General features: G+C 41.0%; 1 protein-coding gene and 1 long non-coding RNA gene across 5 annotated transcripts in view; one reads left to right on the plus strand and one right to left on the minus strand.

The window, feature by feature from the left end:
• The window catches only part of LOC118166683, a 143939-nt gene that overhangs the window by 107250 nt on the left and 20581 nt on the right, over positions 1-16108 (plus strand). The window lies entirely within an intron of this gene.
• Positions 6777-16108, minus strand: part of TECRL (trans-2,3-enoyl-CoA reductase like) — a 60418-nt gene continuing 51086 nt past the window's right edge. The window contains exons 9-12 of one of the 4 annotated variants that reach the window (XM_035325794.1): positions 12797-12854; positions 11436-11521; positions 10976-11021; positions 6777-8691 (exon numbers count right to left, since the gene is read on the minus strand). In XM_035325794.1, the coding sequence (XP_035181685.1) occupies positions 8648-8691; positions 10976-11021; positions 11436-11521; positions 12797-12854 (234 nt within the window). In that variant the 3' untranslated portion in view covers positions 6777-8647. Of the gene's footprint in view, positions 9426-10975; positions 11022-11435; positions 11522-12796; positions 12855-16108 lie in introns of all 4 variants that reach the window. The other 3 variants (XM_035325793.1, XM_035325797.1, XM_035325796.1) reach the window with 3 other exon arrangements.

Raw genomic sequence — 16108 nt, forward strand, 5'->3', positions numbered from 1 at the left:
CTTTGGGAGCCAGCAGGTCTCAGCGAGCTTCTGCACCATCAGTTTCCTTCCCGGTCCCCAAGCGCGTCCGTGCCAGCAGCAAACTCATTACTTCAGCTAGGGGGCAAGGAGAGAGGCAGCCTGCTCCTCCCCTGTTTCTCCTTCACGTCTCATGGATGGAACAACTTGGATGCTGGCCTCTTGCCTACCTTGAATGTAAGGGTGGCCCGTTCTCATAGCAAAAATTTGGGTGCATGTTAAGCCTCGGTTATGATACAGTCATCTTTCCTTTGCACTCTTAGCCCATGCTCCGTTTGTTAAATGGAGTGTCAGAGCTTTCCAGCTACACGTTTCCCCCTTGGCAGCATGCTGACTCCTGCTGCTGCTTTGACTTTTCCATGGTCTGATACATCAGGCTCGGTTCACTCTCAGTTCAAGCTGTGTCAGAGACTCCCATGTGCACAGTGGTCAGAGGTTTTCTCTGCTGGGGAAATCAACCTTCACGTTTTCCAGCTTGCAGGATTCAGCCTGGCTGGTTCTCTCTCTGAAAGCAAGGGGATGCTGTCCCTCACACTCGTATTTTACAGGAATTAACAATGAAGTGATGCTTGGTTTGAGGGAAAGAAGCACTGCGAGCAAATGGGTCTTAAAGGGGAGATTTGGAATGCGAGGTCCCCCCTGGGAATCAGTAAATTTTGGTTTGTTGGTGAAAACAAATATTCAACACTTTCTGTAAATCAAAAATCAGAAGAAAAAAAAAAAAAGTCATTTTGGATTGATTGAACTATTTCTCTCACAGCTTACACTGAAATACATAGTATTTCATCTGTCTGTGAAATGCAAGCAAGCTGAAAGATTAGTTATATTAATTAGAAAAAATAGTAAAAAAAAAAAAAAAAACAACTATCTGAAACACTTTACTTTCAAAGAACAGATGGCTTTCACTTCTTGCGGCAGTAGAGTGTTTTGCTGCAAAATAAAGGCATGCAGCATCTCCTCTGGGGATGAAGGAAGTTGAAATGGAGAGAAAATCTTGCCGGGAAATTCACTGGCAGCTCTAGGTAAGCAGTAGAAATAACAGGCATGACCTTTGCTCCCTCTAACCTTTGTTGGTTTCATTGGTTGCTGCGGGCTCACGGGGCCTGAGTCGCTCTGCTCTGAATCAGGGTAAGGGACTGAACCTGGGGCTGCAGTAGAGTGGTGGCTGCTCCTTCAGCTTAGAGGTTGACTTTCCTTCAGAAAGATAACCAGGGATTTCCCCAGCAAGGACAGCGGTAGACTGAGCCTACCCAAAAGTGCCAGAGCATCAGCCCAGACCTGGTGAGAACCTGTGCACAGACGGCTTTTGGGACACTGCAAGTCACTGCCTGAGATCAAGGTGTTAGGACATCCGCTTGCCCTCAGCTCTCTGCCCTTCTCCCCATCAGGACAGGAGAAGCGCTGTCTGCAGAGATTTATTGTGTCAGAGGGTGGTTTTGTCTGTTTTCTCTACCAGCTCGCTGGGCTTAACCTTTTGACCATCCTTCAGCCTGCCTCATAATGTGCCTATTTTATCGACAATTGCAGTTAAAATGGAAGGCAGTTTGGCCAATCCTGCCTGCTGCTGCTTGAAAATTTTGTCGTGACCTTGTTTGTGTCCTTAATTCTTGCTGGAGATGCTCACCTCCTTGCACTGTAACCAATGAATCAATTTTATTTTCTCTGCTCCAAGTGGGGATGGGAGTTTCTCCCCCCTCTGTATCTCCAATAAGAAAACTCCTGCAGTTTTTCTCTCTTTGTAACTGCCTATTGATTGTGTGTGTCAACCATATGTTTGTGGATGCTGAAGGATTTGATTTTATTTCTATTTGCTCAATGGTATCTGAAAAAAAAATGACTGCTCAAAGGGCTGCTGAGAATTGGGGATCTTGTCAGCGTGTTTTATAATGCATTATTCACATATAATTGCAACACGACGTTGTGATTACACGAGGCATTTCCTTTTTTTTGCTTGCTTTAAATACGCCCTTTGGATGACATATGCATCTGCAGTCCCAAGGCTACAGAACTGCAGTAGGCAAGGTTGCCTCCTGTTGCATGTGCCTAGATTTAGTGCCCTTACACAAACTGCGTGCCAGTAAATAAAAGTCATTTTTCAAAGCGTTTGCAGGCAGTGGCTGCTGTGCTTGTTTTTGTCGGTCTGGGCAGCCCTGTGCCACTGAGAGCCAGTCAGCGAACCACCGGCTGGCAAGTACCATGAGTTGCTTGAGGGATGAGAATAACATCAGTGGCTTCTTCAAGGATGACAAACTGCATTAGCTGTTTGGCAGGCATACCGAGAGAGCTAAACCCATCTTGCATCTGGCTTCAGCACCTTGGCCTGGAGTCCACGGCACGTCTTCTAGCAGAGATGCAGTAGGCTTGTGGCATCCCAGCCCTTGAGCTGCTCAAAGAGAGCTTGGGTGCTGAAATAGCTGGCTGGGGACACAGCCCCTGGGCATTCAGCTCTGAAAAGGAGCAGCAGTGGCTGAAATGGTCTTTGTTTCATCAGGGATTCAGACCCGTCAGCAGGGGAGCAGGGTGGTTGTAGAGAACTGTCATCCCCTACCTATGAATGACTCCTGAATTCCCTCTTTCAAGCTCAAGCTCTCTAGCATGGTCGTGTGGCTGCCCTGAGGGTTTGGTGTCGCAGTTCATAAGTGCAAGAAATTTCACCGCCTTCTCTGGTAGGAATAGCACTTTATTTCCCTGCCAAAAATGAGGACAAATAACTGCACATAATAAAACAGCGTGCTTTTGTTTAGTCATTATCAGTAATTCCCTGTGTAACTTGCAGTACTCTGTGCAAGTCCATGGTGTGCTCATAGTGCATGAGTGAAAATTATTGTAAAATTGGCATTTCCAAACCAAGCGCAAAAACGTTTGAGGTCCAGTTTCCGACAAATATTTCCATGTTATCAAAACAGATTACCTGTTTATTTAAGTGTTTTCAGGGAACTGTGTCTTCTAAAGTTAATTTCAGGTCTGTAAGCAAGATCAGCACTGCCTTTATTACATTGCAGTAAATCTTTATTGTATCTGTGCTTCCCTCTCCTGGGACAGATGTCCAAGGCACTGAGCCCTTGGGGAGACTACAGCTCTCAGATTACTATGGTCCTATTCACTTTGTCCTTGTGTCTGTATTACTGCAATATCTTTTCCTTTTACCTGCTAGGGCTCTCTACATAAGAAAACATTTCAAGCGTATGTGAGATTACGTTGCAGCTTTTATTTCACAGATTTATGGTTTAATAGTAAGATGCTGTTACAAACTTGATTAGTTAGACCTGGAAGACTTATTCTTGTGTTTTGCAGGGAGAAGGCCATGAACAGCTGCAGAGGTTAGGAGCAAAGGAAATGTGTAGGAGAGTCATTCGGAAGTTAGGGTGTGTGGGGCAACAGGGCTGAAATAGGTAACACAGATATTTCATCTGTGGCCTTTTGAAATCAGGAGTTGGTTTTCCTTTGACATTACTGAAAATCTCAAAGCTCTAATAGATAAATAGTAAGAGTTAGAATTAAAGCCATACTAGTCCAAATGCAAAGCACATTCTGCAAAGACATGACGTAAACCAGAGGGTGGAAGAATACAGTGTTCTTATGTGACAGTATTCCCTGCTGGTTTCAGAACAGGTACTTTGTTTTTCATTAGATGCAATATTGGAGATGTCATCTTTAATCCATTTCTGTCAAGCTCTGTTGTCAGAAAGAGTGAAATTTCTCTCCAAAAAGACATATCTGTTAATCCCTAAAAGCACACTGCAGCCACATTCTAGTTCTCCCAGCTCTCTAATCAATGTTTCATTCTGCAAGGATGCCCTTGAACCTAGGAAATGGCTTCATATTATGTCCTAGAAAAAATAAAAAATAATAAAAAAAATCTTTTCTCATCTTCAGGAGAGGGACACTTTTCAAAGTATTTGTTTGTTTTGTAACTCAGTGTCATGGTGCTCCACCAGTCAACTGAAAATTCATCGACTTTCCAGTATGAGTAAGAGCAAAAGAATGCTTGATGGGGTCTGTTTTCTTCTGAGCCTGCCCTGTAGTGCTTTAAAAGAAAGAGCCCCCGGATGGTGAGAGGTGTAATTTTAAAAGAAAAGCCTTCCTTGTTGAGAATGGCAGAGTATTCGGAACAACAGAAGATCACTGGTAGAGCTATATTACTTTTTCCCAGGAATAATGTCATGTATTAGGAGGAAACTGGCTAACGATCAGAATTCTTCAACAAAAGATGTGAAGTTTGCTTTTTTAAATAAGGAATTCATTAGCATTGCTGAATGCTCTTATCATATTTCTTTTATCTATAAATGATTTCCTCTTGCTTGGTTACTCAGCCTTCAAATGCTTCAGAAGTTGGATAAAAGCAGGTATATGTTAGAACTCTAGGTATTGTGAACGTGTTAATATGTGGTAGATTTTTTAAATTCAAATGCACATACTTCAGGACCCATTAGCTCGTCTTTTCGCTTGACAAAAGAGGTTTTAGATTTACTGTTATGTTGCAAGGAAATTTGGTGCAGAGTATTTCAGTCACACCGTGACTGTCGCCCCCACTTCTTGTCCAGACGGACAAAGAAATGTTTTCTCAGAGCCATCCTCACAGGGCAGAACCAGAGTGAAAGCCAGTCTCTGGTGAGCAAGGCAAATAAACAGCCAACCACCAGTGCCGTGATAAAGGCCCAGGGCAGCTCTGCTCGTGGCTCCAATACCTGCAGAAAGAGTTACGTGTCCAAGTCACATACAGCTGAACACTACATCTGCAGAGAACATCAGAAAAAAATGTATTCCATGTTGCTAAGTCCGTGTGTTATGAAAACTGCCTTTAATTGTAGCTATACAGCAGCCTTTTTACACTCACCTGTGATAAACCAGGCTTTTCATAGTAAAATATTACTCATGTAGATACTTGTCACTGTGCAGTGACAACACAACACTTCATTTACGTTTATCTGTGGAATGCTGGAACTGGCATACAGTACATTTCTCTAAAAGGTTTCATGAATGTTAATGACAGAGAATATAGCTTGGAGACAAAACTTGTGCCTAGGAAAATACAGAAAGGGGAAGGCAATAAAGCATCGTGTGGAAAATATTAGCTTGCTGAAAAACTCTTTATGGTTTGAATTAATTTTTAGTTCAGCAGCACTTGTTAAAACTATAAATAGATAAATAGTCTCTTGCTTTCCTATAGCTTTCTCCCTCTTATAGTGTACTTTTGAAGTCTTCACATTCAGTGATTTTTATTTTATTATATTTAGCTATCACTGCAGGCTTTCTTTCAGAGAACTACTTTGCTATCAGGTTGCTTTATCTCAGTTCCTAGTGTGATAAAAGCCAATTTAGAGTCTCTTTCTTTATACAAAACAATGGAAAGTACAAGATATTTTGATGATAATAGCATGTTTAAAAAAGGATGACCATCTGCCTATTCACTTCTCCCGCTTTCAGTGTTCTATGGAAAGATGAAATCACTGAGACAAACTTCACTCCTGTCAACTGGGAAGATGTGGTAACTGTCTTATAAGACAAGCATATGGCTGGGTCTTAAGGGCTTTCTCAAACTGGGCATCCAAATGCAGGCTGCCAAGCTGTGTACAGGAGCATCTGCCACCTCGGTTCCCCATCACAACGCCTCACTGCATCACCAGAGAGCAAAAGCTGGTGCCTGCTCTTGTCAAGGTCAGCATTTCATGGCAAGAGCAGGCCACAAAAATGTAGACCTGTGAAACTGAAAGCCCAACTTTAGGCTACCCCGTTTGAAAGTCTTGAAATTAGACTTTGAGGAAGATGAGACTTACCCATCTGGAGGATCACAGCAGAAAACAAGTAGCAAGCTGTTGGGTGAACACAAAGGGACCTGGGTGTGAGGAGTCTCCACTGATGGGAGAGAAGGCAGTACTTTGAGCAGTGGTGTCCACACCAGCTTTACCAGGCAGGACAAGAAGGACTCCGTGGGACTTCAACTGATTGTTTTCACACTGTCCCCACCAGAACTGTTGTCTAGTAGGCTCGTGTCTCTGTACTTTGCCGTATTTGTGGTCTTTCGGCTTGGCTGGCTTAGCTTCTGAGGAGTCTTGAGCAGGAATTGCCCCAGTACGTGGAGGTCCTACCTGTGCCAGTGGTTGTGCTGGCTCCCGGGATCTAATCAGAATCTGTCTCGCTCCAACTTTGACCACCTGATTCTTCTGCTATACATTGCTCCTTCCTCCTGCTTCTTGTGACAAACGTTGTTATGCTGCGTCTAAGATGGGGGCTGACAGCAGCATCAAGGAAGCTCAGGCTGGCCACTGGAGCAAGGGCAAGGAACATCCTGAGCACCACAGGGCTGTGGGTTCACTGCCCTACAGTCCCTCACCTTTCCAGGTGCAAAAATAATCGATAATGGAATCAGAAGGGGGGTGAACTCAAAGGGAAAGAGTTGGTTTGTTCGTTGCAAGTAGTAGATTTCATGGCCCCCACAGGAAAGCAGGACTTCCTATTGAAATTCAAAAAATTCCGTTCACATTGTCCTGATTATTTTCCCATGTATGCCAGTGCATGCAGGGTGCTCTGGTGGTGACATCCTTAACCATATCTGTTGACTAACTAACTCTGTATTAAGTGGCGAAAGTAGGGGGCAACTACCTGAGCAATGAGTCACATTGGATGTTGGCTCATTCCCTTTGACCTTGAAACATGATGGTATTCTGGCACTCAGGAGACCTTGCCCATGTCTTCCTCCTACTTGATGGCTCTGAAAAAGTTAGGGCTGTGCTTAAGAGAGAATATTGCCAAACATATTTTCAGTTAACCATTTATTTCTTCATTAGGCCTTAATACAAGAAAATATCAGAGTATTTTGAGCTCGATAAGGAATCCTTTTTTTCCCCCAGTAACTAGTAGTCATGACAAACTTTCCCAAGAAAATGCTTGTGTGGAGACAATTGTTTTGTTTCAGAATATACATGATGCTTGTGGCTAAAATTACTGGGAATACAGGGAGATAGGTTATCTGTTCTAATCACACAGAACTTGCCTTGAAAATCATAGAAGGTAGAGTAATAGAGAAAGACCTGTGAATGTGCAGGAAGTTGGATTTATTGCTATTTGTGAAGTGACTTAACACAACTTAGAGCAATTTTAGCTAATCAAGATCACATCAGTGAATCCCAAAATATCTGCTATATTTATTTATTTATTTATTTTCTGAGACAGCCTGTTGTAGTGTATCTTCATTTGTTCTTACCTAGTATTTGCTCCTACCCTGATTTTAAAACTTCACTCACTACATTAAGGAGCCAAAACCCTTCTTCCCCCATCCTCACATACTGAATGACCAACTAAAAAGCAGAGAGGTAAACGATTCCTGAAGTACTTACTTGGCCTAAACTAATTGTTGAATAGGAGCTGTGCTCCCAGCAACTGGAGTCACTCTGGTAGCGTGCCCTGAACAGACTTAAAGCAGCAATAAGACAACCAAGAGACTACTAGATAAATGTGTAATTTTATCAAGTTACCCTCCTTCATGAACTATTCAAACTTCAAGACTGCTAAAATTAGACATCTAATTAACCTGAAATTAACACGATTCCAGTAACTGGAGTTGTTTTTTTTTAAAAAAGAGAGAGAGACAACATTCTTATGATTCGCGTGTCTAACACTGGTTAGAAAAAAGTTTCAAAATATTTCTGTTAGGTATAAGAGACTAAGGAGTACAGAAAATACTTTTTCTGAAACAGATCTTTATTAGTAGTCCGGGTTAGACAACTGGGTGTTCACTGTAACTCAGGTTTTCCATTGAGAGGAATAAAAAATAAAATAAAATGATATGTTAACAGCTTAAAGGTGTAAAAAATATGGAAAGTGATTTATTTACCAAGATGAAAATTGAGTTATTGTTGCTAATAGGCAAGTTGTGAAACTCTAGATTAGACATTAGAAGAGGAATTTAAGAAGGTTTTGGGGGCAAATTAACTTTGTTAGAACACTTGGGATAACAGTGCCTCTAGGAGACAAACTGCCTACTTTGCACCTGTATTTCAGTATTTCTCAACAAAGGTTTTCAGGCAAACTTTTTCACAGGCCTAAGGGAGCCAAAAGACCTTGATAAATGTGCAGTGGTAATAAAAAGAAACTAGAATTACGATACAGAGTTAGGCCATGAATGCATGCTTCAACAGTTATGATTTTCTTGCTGTCCGTAACTACAGTTGTACTTCTGCATGGCAAGGATCCACTGATTTGCAAATGGAGCTAAACAGAGTTTTCAGGACTTGAATAACAAATCCAGGGGATCCCCTAGAAAATAATGTCCTGGAAAGCAAAGTAACAGTGAGAACTTACTGACCAAATGGAAGTGGAGCAGAAACCATTCGGCAGTGTCCATCTGTGGCCGTTCAGATAGGGACTGAAATTTTGTCAGAATCCCTCTCCTTTTATAACAAGCTGTAATCTGGTTCACCTCGTGCCCAAGGATTTCACAGTGCTTGATACAAGTTAAAGTGAACAGTGTCCTGACATGGTTGGGCACTGAACAAGAAGATCTTAACATGCTTGTTAGTCCATAAAGTCTTCTGCCATTTCCAGAACTGTTTAATGTGAGAAAGGGGGGAATGACTTAAATGATGTACCCAAGGTCATGCAGCAAATTAGTAGCAAGTTGGGAAGTAGCTCATAAGCAGTCCCCTCCTGGGACTGTGGGGCTGATCTGCCTGCCTGAAAATAAAAGAAAACCAGACGTCTCTGCAGTGAATCATTTTAAGCCAATTTGTATTGAACAATTTGCTATCAGAATCAAATAAAAAAGAAAGATGGAAAAAAAAGTTGTAAAAGTAGTCTAAACTGTTTTAACAGCTTTGCAGTCATCCTTTGATGTGATGCTTTAGAGGAGCTGAGGCAGAACATGCTGTTTCTGTGCAGTTTAATAGATGCAAAAATCCATGCATCTGGTCAACATCTAACACCAAACCTTAAAATCACCAGATCTGAATGCATGCAGTTGAGGTGTATTCCATTAATTTCAGCCGTATCTGTGCCCATTTACACCTGCTAAATAGCTAGCCTAATATTCAGTATAAACAATTTTATCACCCCCTCCCAATTAGCTCCATTGCAGAAAATTAATTAAAAATCTTTTAGAGGGAAAGAAGAATTCAAGAGCTAATTTTCTTTTCACTTAATTAAAACCTCTTCTTTTTGATCTGTTAATTTTCTGAAAAAGATATCCAGTAGTTTGTCCTCTCTGGTTACTGAATTAAATGGCTCATTTACTCTGCATTACTTATTGAACTGTACACTTGGGCTTCAACTCTTGTGAAGGGCTCAGAAGATGATAGGAATCATGGCTGCTTTTCTCCGCACCTCTGGATAAAATTTCTTCAGGTACAGCTTGTGTTTCTTTTGGGCCCAGAGAGACATCTGGATGACCATCAGGAAAGCAAAAATGCCGACTATCAAGAAAAAAAGGAAAAAAAAAAAAAAAAAAAGCATCGTGTTTTCTTTCAGCTCTTGTTTGTGTGAACACAGGAGGGTTTAGGGAAAAGTCTTCAGTCTCTTCTGTGGGCAGAGACAAGTTAACCATGCCCTCATTCTCAGCCTTGCAGTGGCTGTGATAACATGTCCTGAGGCTCACAGCTGCCGTGTCAGAATGCATGCAGAAGATGTTCACATCTTCTAGAGACACCCTGAAACACCTCTGGCCTCATCATAAATCAAGGCCTCCTTGGGCCCTCGTGCAGTCGCGGCACAGAATTCTCCATGACCACATACGACTATATCTCTGATTTGCTTCTGGCCTGTGACGCGTCTTCATTTTAACCTTCAGCTTCACAGCCACAACAGGGAGCTGTGCTGTAACGTCTTGTTGTACAGCTGGACCCTGGAGCAAGCAGACAGCCACAGATTAAGCTGCCCAGAAGTGAGGTCTCACAAAGCCTTGGTGTAGAGGCATAGGCCCCTGCTGTGGTCATCAAGGCTCAGTAAGAGCTCTCTTAGGTTCCCCTCCTTTCAGGCGGAGAGGTAGAGTATTTTTTGCCTTTTTTTTTTTTTTTTTTTTTTTTCCAAATTCAATACCCTTTTCTCCCTTAAAATGAGCTGGGGGATCGGATTCATCTGGCCAAGTTATGTTTGGGACAGTCACTGAAATGATGTGTACACAGCGTCCTTTGCTGCCCCTGGGAATGCAGCCCTACAGTGTCCCTAAACTTTAAGATCATCTCTGTACCTGGACCTATATCAGCAAAATGTTTTATCTTTCAAACAAAATTAATAGTTTTATTTTTATTTTGTCGAGATGCAGTTTAAGCCGCTTCTGAAATCCCTTCCTTTTTCATTTGTAAACCACATGGGGCTACTTTTTGCAAGTAGTTTTTATTGTTTTCTGTTTTGGAATGGAAAGATAATTAAAAAGTGTATGTTCTGGAGAGCTCAGTCCCAGGAATCATATTTGTATGGATATTTAGGTCTCTAAGGATGCAGGAAAGTACTGAGCAAGATCTGCAAACACTGCTAAGCAGGTTGATGTTAGGAGCTGGGTGCCTGGTAAAAGCAAATGGGGAAATCCTGACACCTGTGTGTGTCTTTCCTCCTTGGTAGTTCCAAGTCAGTATGTCTTTTTAGCTCTTCCTATTAGAAGTATCATTCCAGGTTTACAGTGAAAAGAAAGTTCCCTGTGTCATGTTTGACTATAAATGAAATATATATATATATTTTAAAGTAAATTTCAAAGTTAATTTTCACTTTGAAATGTGAAGAAACAGCAATACTAGACAAAAAGCAGGGGTCAGGTTTGGATCCAAAGAAGCTGACTGGGGGTGTTTCAGGAGTGGTCATGAACACAGCTTTCTGAGGGTAGCACTTTGAAGGTTTGTACAGTCATGTCACAGGAGAGATTTGATGACAGTATTTCATGTGCTGTAAATTTGGGGCACGTTTTAGTTTTACAGAATTCACCTCCACAAACAACAGTTTCAGAGCTGTCTTTGCCCTATTTCAAACTTACCTGGCAGTGTTTGTGTCATCACTGTGAAACTAATCCAAGAGCCAACCTGTCGCAAAGGAAAAGGCATTGTTAAGTGTATACACAAAACAAAAGGGAAAATCTTCACAAGAAGAGCCTAAGACTTTGAACTGGAGAGAGGAGAAGAAAAACAGCTAGAAAGGGGCCAGCCAGTGTGCTGTGTGAGGGCAAAGAGATGGGGGTAAAGAGATTTGGTTGCTGGGGACTCTGTAATGGAGGAGAATATATTCAAAAGTCAAGCTATAGATGTGAGGGAAGAGAAGGGCTGGTGGAGAAACATTTGTGGGAGCAAGGAGACTCTGAAACAAAAAAAAATGTAATGCTTGATGTATATATAGGGAGATGTGTGGAGGAGCTGCAGATTTTGCTGTGGGCACAGGCTGAAAGTTTTACACAACCTAACAACCCACCCTTCGCAAAGAAACAGGAGAAAGTCATGTACCTCATATGTATAGTTGGGACAGGATACCAGCAAGAAGAGCCATGTGAAGGGGTTGTAGGTTGGACTTGGAAAACAGGCTTTACTTCCTTTATAAAGAGGGAAAAGAGAAAAGACAAGCCCATGGTTTTATTACAGGGAGGGGAACAAGGCCCTGTAACAAGCTAACTATGTGACAAGGGTCACTTTGGTCAATGCTGCCAGAGTACAGCTATAGTCTGGAAATTTTGTGAAATCTTCGAGACAGCAAAGCTGCATTTATCCCAGTGAGAACACTGCTTAGCAAGCCATGTATCCATTTGTACAGGAAAGGTTTGGCATGTCCAAAGGATAAGACCTTTGTTCGGAGGAAGAGAGAAACGAGTAGTTTAATGTGGACTAGCCAGCAGGAGAGTGCTAAGGGCACTCTTCTGGGATATAAAGGACACAGATGTATCTTATTCAGCCTGACTCATGGCCATGAACCTGTCCCCTCTTGCATCCTCATCCTTCATTCCTGAGCAGAACAGGAAAACAACTCCAGAACTAACAGCACGACTCTCCCCAGCCACTGATAACGCTCATATAGATTGCAACATTTCACTTTTCGAGTTCTGGCAACGGTTCTGTCTTTAATACTTGTAGGCACTGAGAATGCTTAAAAAAATGATTTTGCTGCTTTTAAACTGCTTTAGACTCCTTGCAATAAACAACATAAGCACCTGCCTAACCACAGTACATCAAAAGCTTTCTGGAACAGAAGAAACTGACTTCAGTGTTGATTGTACCATGGTGAAGTATTTTCTTGAATAGGATGCTATTGTGGGAAATTACACTATTATTATCTGAAAATATAGTTTATTTTCTAGTATATCCAGTATATCCAACTTTTATTCGCAAGGTATAAAAGATCCTGAAAAAACAACATGCCTGAAGCAGCCTTTTAAAGCATACATATACACACTTAGACGCCTGTGTAAGTATTCATGATTTTATCATCTGTTTGTACATATGTGGATGTGTTTCTGTGCATGAGATGGGTATATCTAAAACCTCAGCAATTTCACTTTTAAAATTTTGAAACTGATTTAACATTGAACTCTCTGTTGTCAACAGGATGCTTTAGAGGAATTCCATGCTTAAATTCACACTTAAATTGTAGGTGTGTATAATTAAGATAAATTTGCTACAAGTTTTAGAACAACAACAAGTGTTGTTAATATTTCCTTGTCACCACATTTATTTTGAGCACATCATACAGATGGCAAGGTACCTACTTAATCTTTCTTTATTCCATGCTTGTAGATACATAAATTATTATATACCAGCAGAAGATGGATAGGTTAAGCACACCTCAGTCTTAAACAGAGAAATATGAAACAGACCTGAGTGATTTTGGTGAGCTAACACTACGTTGATAAAGTGATTTCCAGCTTCACACATCTGCAAGACATAAAAAACATATTTTCAGTTGTTTGCTTAAAATGCTAGCTGTATTACAGTGCACAACCAGAGTCCCCCTCTCTCCCCTACAGCTTTGTCTCTGTCTCCAAAATATACTCTGGAAGGACTTCCACAGCCACCCTATGGGAAATGCACGCTGTGCCCGTTGTCCAACACACAAGTGCCCAGTGAGGGAGTGCCATGGGCAGAACCTGGGGTGAGAGTCTGGGGACCAGTGTTTAGGTAAATCATGGAGAAAGAAAAAACAGGCTGAATGAACACATAGTGGTTCTCTGAACCACTCTGAAAAAAATCATTTAATGGATAATAATCAGGAATTTAAAAGTAAAGGGAGCCAACGTTATTCCTTGTTCTGCTACTCTCTGCTTATGCCATTTTCAGCCTAACCCAATTCTCACACTTGATATTTAATATTTAGACAGCTAAAATCTTTAGAAGAGGCACCAGGTCTCCCTGTTTGGTTACATAGCATGTAGAACAAGGTGGCTTCAGGTTTGCCTGGAAAAGAAAACCTGTCAGTAGAACAACCTCATTTTGTTTTTGTCATTTTTCCCTTGTTTTATGGAGAAAATCAAAATGCTAGTACACATTTCAGTCTCGGACTGAACTTTTTTATTCAGTTCTGGGTTTGAAGACTGATTTCTCCTCTCACACTGAAAAAATGCAGTGTTAAAAAGTTACGTTTTCGTGTATTGTTTATCACTCTTAATTTTTTTAAGCTGGCAAAAATCAAGAAATTAGAATAATAAGAAGGAAGACTGCTAAAACGTAGAGACATTAGAAGTGTAAAGTCACAAAATTAATACAGAAAACAAGTGAAATATGATATTTTAAGCCAATTACAAAAAAGGCAGCCATAACAAACTTCAATGAAAGCTAACTGAAAGAAATACATAAGTTCATTTTGTATTGAAATGTGCCATTATCTGAAAGAACATTGCAGATAGCATTGCTGAAGAATTTTCCCCTTTTTGGGAGAGAGATTTCCGTTTTTTTTTTTTTTTGTTAGGAAAGTTGAAATCAGTTCTCTTACTAGCAAAGCTGTTATTCTGCATGGTAGGTAGTCATGGGTCAAATCCTGCAGTCCTTTTATTTTTTTAATTACAACTACCTAGCTATCATCTATCATAAACACCAGATGTAAAACATTAAATAGGCAGAAAAGGAAATTCTACTATAAAGCATTATACCAGGAGCTGTAATTTTAGCCACAGCATTAGAAGTACACTTAATTTAGGTACTTCTGATTACAAACTAGGAACATGATTGTTTCTGTTTACAATTGCTTCAAAGAAAAAATAAAATGTTTGAAAGTTTAAAGTGTTTTTGTGAAACGCTGTACAGATTGAAAGGTGTGCTACCTATATCACTGTGGAGAAAAACAGATCTATACACTATAGATAACACGTAGCAATTCCGTAATCAATTTTAAGTTCAAGCAGGGAAAGGGCATTTCTGCTGGGATTCTCTTTGGCTTACCTTTGGCTCTGCAGCTGCATTCAGCTAGTAAGTAGCTCTTATGTCACTCTTTAGAAACGTGGCTGCTAATGCTCTAAATTGAGAAGTACTGCTAAACGTAAGCCAGTCTTTAGTGTCTCAGAAATATAAAAATAGGGGCAGTGGAGAAGTGCAGACAGAAGCCTTAGCATCTTTATGAGGCTGAACTGTTGAAGTCTACATCCTGTTTCCCCTCTTTGCATTCCACGTGTACCCTGCAAGATAACCATCCCTGCACAGCTTTGAGCAATTTCTCTAAATAGGAAAATCTTTCAGAAGGGCCTCCTGACACTCTTCAAATTACTCTGTACTGTTGTTTACAGCAGGTACGGATGCATACACTTAAATCAGGATATGTACTAAAGACAAGTCTTAAAAGAGAAAAAGTAAGTCTTAACAAATATTTTATTCATATGTTTAAGAATCTTGTGAAAACAGCTTCAAATCATTTTCTTTTGTATGTTGCTGTTTTAAGTTGTCAGATACTCTGCCAGCACAAGGTCTGAAAGAGAAAAGTTTTGAGTTTCCTTGGGTATGAATTCCTCTAAAGAGCTGTAGGAATTCAGACCACACATCTTCTGATGCCGAGTTCAAGAGGACGGCTGTACTGGGCAGCAAACATCCTCAACAGGGCTCTTGGCTTGCCTTGATGGCACCCTTTTCCATAAAACTTACAGCAGAGCATGTCACAAGGAAGTTTCATTTACAAAGGATGTCTGCTCCTTTGTGGAGATCTTGTCACAGGCTAGTTTTACTGGCAACTAGTTTGCTTGGTTTCAAGTAATCCCTGAGCTTCAGAAGGGTGCAAACAGTCAGGCTCTGGGTGCACCACTGCCTACCACAGCCTCCTGGCGCCACACTATGGGACTATTGCTTTCAGCTGCACAGCCTCATGAAGTAAGCCTCTTCGTATGAGGATTTTGCATGTCTTTGCTGTGCCTTATTTGGGCAGGAAAAGCTGAGGACTGCATGGCCAGCCCCAGAGATGAGCACTGCCAAAACTGTGATCTTTAAGGGTTCTGATTTACGGAAGCATTTAAATTTCACACAGGAGCTGTTTGAGTGCTTTTCAGCATAGTGTTTGTGTGAAGGACAAGGTATATTAACTTTCTTCTCTTACTGTTGTATTTCTGGACATTGATCTGCAACTGATTTTCAAAGAAGCTGGCTGCTTCAGTTACCCATGCTTGCTTGGGTAAGTTACTACTCAGCATTTCCAACTGCAATGCCAACAGAGGATGGAAGAGAATACACATTTTCATGTCAGAATTTCTTATCTTACTGAGCCTCTGTCCTAGGATATAGTTATGTTCATTGAAACATCAGGTTCAGCAGTCACCTGTGGATGAAACTATGCATTTTCCTCTCTTCCCAGCAAAGACTATTTTGACTCTCCGTCTAATTTGCAAGATTTTAAATCTCCAAGGAGGCTTTTTTTTTTTTTTTTTTTTTTTTTTTACCTGTGTGGAATAGCCTGTTTGAAATACATCCTCAGAATGATCCAGGTGAATTGTTTTTTACAAAGACTTCCCAAAAAGGCATCGCCTTTAAAAGCCACCCCGATTGTCCATGGCATCACTCTGTTTTCAGATCCGAAACGCTCTCACCCATTATTTCTGCCTGCTGTAGGAGCCCACAATGGAAGGCTATCCAAACACCAAAAGTGGTATATCTCACTCTATCTACACAAAGACAAAGTCAAGCAGTCTGAAAAACAAATGCCACCAAAAATCCTT

The sequence above is a fragment of the Oxyura jamaicensis genome, chromosome 4 (genome assembly GCF_011077185.1).
Source record: "Oxyura jamaicensis isolate SHBP4307 breed ruddy duck chromosome 4, BPBGC_Ojam_1.0, whole genome shotgun sequence".
Lineage (NCBI taxonomy): Eukaryota > Metazoa > Chordata > Aves > Anseriformes > Anatidae > Oxyura > Oxyura jamaicensis.